The sequence below is a fragment of the Ochlerotatus camptorhynchus genome, unplaced genomic scaffold (assembly GCF_037179485.1).
Source record: "Ochlerotatus camptorhynchus isolate MF236.1 unplaced genomic scaffold, CSIRO-AGI_Acam_v1.1 ptg000170l, whole genome shotgun sequence".
Taxonomy (NCBI): Eukaryota; Metazoa; Arthropoda; class Insecta; order Diptera; family Culicidae; genus Ochlerotatus; species Ochlerotatus camptorhynchus.
The window spans coordinates 1,940,001-1,946,200 of record NW_027040660.1 but is presented as its reverse complement, the minus strand read 5'-3'; the positions used below and the strand labels follow the sequence as shown (position 1 = coordinate 1,946,200).

The 6,200-nt window shown below is 46.8% G+C and overlaps 1 protein-coding gene across 1 annotated transcript in view; it reads right to left on the bottom strand.

Annotated features, from left to right (window-relative positions):
• Positions 1 to 4,891: 4,891 nt before the first annotated feature.
• The window catches only part of LOC135701616 (glutamic acid-rich protein-like), a 47,493-nt gene continuing 46,184 nt past the window's right edge, over positions 4,892 to 6,200 (bottom strand). The window contains exon 2 of the mRNA XM_065222455.1: positions 4,892 to 5,682. Coding sequence (XP_065078527.1) covers positions 4,892 to 5,682 — 791 coding nt within the window. The remainder of the gene's footprint in view (positions 5,683 to 6,200) is intronic.

Genomic DNA, 6,200 nt, shown 5'->3' with positions numbered 1-6,200 from the left:
CTTTGTGTGGAGAGAACTGCGTTGCGTGTCTGTCCTTCGCTCACGGCCAAGATGTCCAATTCCATCGTGGAGCAGCACAACGAGGGATTGGGGATTCCATTTCGGTTAAGCAGTCTCGGGCCGAAAATATTGTTCAACAACGGCAGCGCATTCCACTGTATGTAGGTTTATTTTGTATTAGAGGAGCAAAATGACACGTACACTTCACATCAGTCCCACAGCAGCAGCAGCAGCAGCAGCAGATGCAGGGTTACTATGGGGGCATGCAATTACCCTGTTTGGCTCCAGTCTGCGTACTTCACTGCATTCGGCTAAGCGGACGTGCTAGCCACCGCCCGTGTGGCATATGACGAGACACACCATCGAGAAGAGTCGTGTGGAGCCTGTGTATGATGTACACACAATTCAAAGAAAAAGCGAGGATGAAAAAGGATTCTATAAGGATATATTGAAAATACTTATGCGAACCGGACTACGCGGCGCAAAAAAAAAGTCCACCAACTTCACCACAAACAAATGCAGCAAGAAAAAAAAGGAAAAGTACACGACACATACATACAAACACACGCACGCAGAGGAGACTATTGGCAAGATTGGACGACGACGACGGATGGTGACGAAGACGCGCGGTAGGGGTCGGGACGTACATGGCTACCTACTTATTTCTAAAAATCTCATGCTGGCTTTTTTCATCAAGACCTTTCTGCTTGCTTTCCTGACTGCCTGCCGGCCAGAATCGTGTCCTCCCGCACTCACTCGGGAGGCGGGAGGTATGTTGCAGGCAAAACCCTCATTCGCGCATACATCCGTGGCAAATTCGATGCGGATCGAAGGATACACGGACGGAGTAGGAAAATGAAAATGAGAACTACTATAGGTGATGGTGGTGGTGGAAGTGGCAAGAAGCAAAGAAAGGGAAAAATGAAAAAGAACACTGCCGCTGCGAGATGGATGAATATCGCAGTTTTGTATTTGAAAAAACGGACACGACAAGCAGGGCAGAAAGTACACGTCACACATCGTCCGTCGTCCTCACCGTCGTCTCGGGTTTGAAGTCCTTTTGATTGTAAGTGATGCCTACACTTTGGGGGGAAAGCGGGTAGGGATGTCACAGGGTCTTAGTACTTTGGATGAGTGATTTTTGATTTGAGACATCACAAAATAATAGCTTAGTTCTTTAATTCAGTTTGAAATGTAATTATTTTAATTAATAATAATTAATTCTGCCAATTCCAAAAATTTAAGTTGTCTAAATATCAAAGGTTCCGGTCATTTCTGGTTTATGGCACTATTTCTGTCTGGCCGTTAGGTAGAATGGTCATTAGCCCAGACATAAAACAAATAATTGACGAGCTTCCTTACGCAGTTATAATTTAAAGATTTTAAATACTTAGATATTTGTTCTAACAATATCGACGTTCCAGCGTCTTGGTGGTGGTTTTTCTTAATCCAGAATAATGAAACTTTGTGAACATTAATTCTCAAAATTAATAAATTTATTGAATTTTTGCAAATCCTGTATCCGATTATTTCTTTTTTTTTCAATATCTATAAAACAAATTCTATACCACTGGAAATATTTACAGGATTTCTTCCGTATTTTCTTGAGAATTTACTTGAATCATCTCAGAATACCCTCCGAGTTTATCTTATACCTCTTTCTGGGATTTTCTTATAATTTGCCCCATAATACTCTTAAAAATCATCTGCAGAACACTATTTATTGTTTTATTGGGTATCAAGCTGGAGCTGCGTGACAGCTTAGTTTTCAAGACTTGTCCCATTTGAATAAATTTTGCTTCCATCTCCGCTTGAACACTGTATTGTTTCAAGATAGTTATAGAAAAAATGCTGTGACGTGTGCGCGTAGATACATCCGCGTAGTAAACCGATTGAATAAGTAAATCTGTTTCGAACAAAATATCTGAACTATGTAAGTTACGAAAACCGCGCGAATTCCGAAAGCCGTGCGAGACAACCAAAGCGAGAAAAAAGGCTTATTATTATTTAAAGAGTGCCACCAAAATAAATGTGATAGCCTATGTTGGCAAGTTGATCAATTTTGGTTTCCTCCCTACATATTCTACGTATTTTACTGTTGAGCTTTGTTTCAATTTAGTTACCGCACGTATCAATCATGTCAAGATTTCGCGACCGTACCGAACAATCTATACTACAGAAGCTCAAAAAAACTTTTGGTGAGCTCTACCGCATTGCGAATCACTTCTGCGTAAGCTCCGTAGACGTAGGCGCGTTGATTCCTACAGCCGCGAAAAGGTAAACATGCATCAATACCACATAAGGAAAGATCAATTTAACGTAGGTTTTAGTTCATAGATTAACATTGACTGCTGTTTACAAATATTAGTACTTGAACACTAAGAAATAATTTAATTCAATTGCTTTAACCGCATATATAAGAGATTTCGCGTATTGAGAGAATAATATACAGTGGTGACCCGATTTTGTCAGCCCCCGATTTTGTCTACCTCCGATTTTGTCAGCCTATATGATTCAATTAGTTTTGGTTGAGGTGGACTGTTTTGTACAGTCGTATTCGTATTTTATTGATTGTCGAGCTCAATAATGACATTTTTCGAGAAGTAAATGTGCAGTGGTGGCAAGATCAAAGCAGGGGGGAGGGGGTTGAGGGGCTAGTTGAAAATTATGTACGTTATGTATGTTTTTTTATAGTAAGGAAAGCTTCAAAAGCCCGGCCTGTTACTGTGTTGCGTGTTTGTTCTCCTTTTGGCACTATCCCCCCGGAACTCCCGTAGAGTATTTCAAAGGGGGGGGGGGGCTGTGCTCAAGCACATCTCTTTAGCTCAGCTAGCCGGCGTTTCTAACTCGCTGATCATCTCTCCATTTTCGCTGCAGCTCCGACAAAATTTGCGTCACTGCCCTGCTGACGGCGCTCCACGTCCTCTCATCCCGGCACATTTCATTGACGACATTTCTCGCGCTAAGGGCGGCATCTCCACTCGCACTGCCTCAAATCTTGGGCAGTCGAAAACCATGTGCTCCGGCGTTTCGTCCACGTTGCCACACACCGGACAGAGGGGTGATGTTGTGTGTCCATGCAGGTACTTCCTGAAGCAGCCATGACCAGACAGGAATTGCGTCAAATGGAAGTTGACTTCTCCATGCTTCCTGTTCACCCAGGTCGAAAGAATCGGTATTAGCCTGTGTGTTCATCTACCGTTCTCCGCTGCATCGCACTCCTGTTGCCACTTAGCCATCGACTCCGTTCTCACGAATGTCCGTACTCCTCTGGTATCTCTTCGCATATAGCATTCGGTGTCCTCCGCCAAGGTGATGACGATGGGTATCATACCGGCGATAACGCACACTGCTTCCGTCGAAATTGTTCTGTACGCACTCACGACTCGCATGGCCATGAGGCGGAACGTACTGTTCAATTTTCTTTGGTTCTTCTTCGTTTTTAGCACTACATCAAAGGCTAGACCTCCATACCTCAATATCGATGATAGCCAGAAGACGCCTCTTGCTGCTGCTTGGTCCAGAGTTGTTCGGTATGATTCTAGCTATCGCATTGATGGCCTTCACCGCCTTCTCACATGCGTAGTCGACGTGGCTATTGAAGCTTAGTCGGTCATCGAGTATCACTCCAAGATACTGCAGCACGCGCTTTGATGCTATGGCGTTCTCCCCGACGGTAATTTCTGATCGCTGAACAGCTTTACAGTTACTGACCAATAGCACTTCCGTTTTGTGGTGGGCTAATCTGCAACTTCGCTCCTTGCATCCAGTTGGAAACCGTGTCGATCGCCTCGGTTGCCAGCATTTCCACCTCTTCCAACGTCTCGCCTACTACCGCCAACACGACGTCGTCCGCAAATCCTACGATCTCGACTCCTTTGGGCAGCTTCAGCGTTAGCAAAGGATGGAGCCTTGCGGCACACCCGCCGTGATCCGGATTGATTTCTCTCCCATGTCCGTCTCGTAGACTAGAACCCGGTTCTGGAAGTAACTCCTTATAATGCTACACAGGGAATCAGGAACCCTCATTCCATGCAGTGCTTCGGCGATGGCCTCCCAGCTGACACTGTTGAATGCGTTATTCACGTCGATCGTTATCACGGCGCAATATCGATCTCCTCTCCGCTTCTTTTTAGACGCTTTCTCGGCACTCTCGACCATTGTCCGAATTGCATCCACCGTTGATCTCCCTTTCCGGAATCCGAACTGCCTCACCGACAATCCATGCTCACTCTCCGTGCATTTCGTTAGCCTGTTGCGGATCTTCTTCTTCAATAGCTTTCCGACTGTATCCAGCAAGCATATAGGCCTATACGATGCTGGATCTCCCGGCGGCTTTCTGGGTTTTGGCAGCCGCACTAGCTTCTGTACCTTCCATCGGTCCGGGAAGTGACCTTCATCCAGACACTTCTGCAGCACTATCCTGAACATGTCCGGGAACGCCTGGATCGCCGCCTTCAACACCACGTTGGGGATTCCATCCGGACCGGGAGCTTTCTTCGTCTTCAGCCCTTTCGCCACTGCTACGAGTTCCTCGTTGGAGACTTGTCTACCTTCGGTGTTGTCTGCCTCTGCCTCGCCGTACGGTGTAGGTGGCTAGGTCATTTGGTCGTGCTTCGGGAAAAGTCCCTCCACGATGACTTTCAGCTTGTCTGGGCACATTTCAACGGGCGTCGTTGGACCTCTGATCTTCGCCATCGTGACTCGGTATGCGTCACCCCAGGGGTTGGCATCAGCGTCTCGGCTCAACTCCTTGAAGCAGTTTGGCTTTATCTCCTGTTTTAGAGCGGCCTTGGCTGCTCGAAACCCCACCCTTCGCTCTGCTCTGTCTGCACCAGTTCTTGCCCGCTGAACGCACCTTCTGGTTCGGAGACAACTAGCGCGGAGGGTGCTAAGTGCCTCGTTCCACCAGTAAGCTGGGCGCCGTCTGTTCCTTGGCTCCGATTTCCTCGGCATGGTTGTGTCGCATGCCCTCGTTAACGATTCGGTCAATTCGTCCGCGCTTTGGTCTGGGACGCGTCTGTCTACCCGGAGAGCTTCTACAAAGAGATCCTTGTCGAATGCCTTCGTCTTCCACCTCCACTTGCTTACTTTCGTTTTCGTCGATAATGGATTCCCTACCATCTTTGCGGAAGGTGCTGATGGTTCCTTCGTTGGCCAGACTGACGTCTAACTTTGCCAGAGCTTCCAGCAGGCTATACCCTCTTGCGTTGGTACATCTGCTTCCCCAGTCCACTGCCCCAGCATTGAAAAATTCCTTCTTCTTGACTTCCTTCTTCCTCTCTTCCTTCTTCTTCTTCTTCTTCTTCTCTTCCTCTTCATGTTTCTTTCCCTTCACCTCCTTCTTCTTCTGTTCCTTCGTCCTTTGTTCCTCTTCCTTCAGTTTTTTTCCTCTTCTCCTTCTGGTTTTCGACTTTACGCCAATCACTTTCTTCTCCATCTTCTTGCTCATTGTCCCTGTATTCGTCGTCCTTGTGTTTTTGGGGTCCTCTTTGTCTCCTGGCGTTTCTCTATCTCTTTTCTCCAGACGTGGATTCGTTGGTCCCTTCGGCGTCTCCTGCGCTTCAGCCAGCTTTGCATTCTCCTTGGCCTCAAACAGAGCCTTTTCGGCCGCTTCGGCTCTTCTTTTCCATTCTTGCAGTTCCCGATCTGCCACAGCTATGCCGGCGCTAGTAGCTTGACCTCCTTGTGTATCTTGTTCTTATCCTTCACGAACACATAGAGTTCATTGATCTTCCTCCTAACCTCCGTCATTTTAGTTCTTCCAAGCTGCAATTCTTGCTGTTTGCCACTGCTGGATTTCGGTGTGAATATTTGGCATGGCACCGCACCTAGCTGCTCCCCTTGGGATCCATGCTGTTCCACTTGGGGTATGCTACTACTGGAACTCGCTGTGGTCACCTGGTTCGACGCTGGTGATCTCTGCAACTTTCCGCTTCTTGCGAACACGTTCGCTCCTCCATTTTCAATATATGGCGTCTTGCCGTCGTCCTTAATTTTTTTTTTGAGTTTTTTCATTTTCGTCTTTTTTGTTTTTGTTTTTATTCTCAGATTTTCTCCATTCTGATGGGTGCCCACCTCCGGGCCTCTATCACCACTCTTTGTATGTAGTCTCCTATCGTGATCCCATGGTTATCTATGCAAGCAGGGAGGCCATGCTAGGGATGAAACGGTCCTTCAGGAGGGCCGTGTTCAGAGCT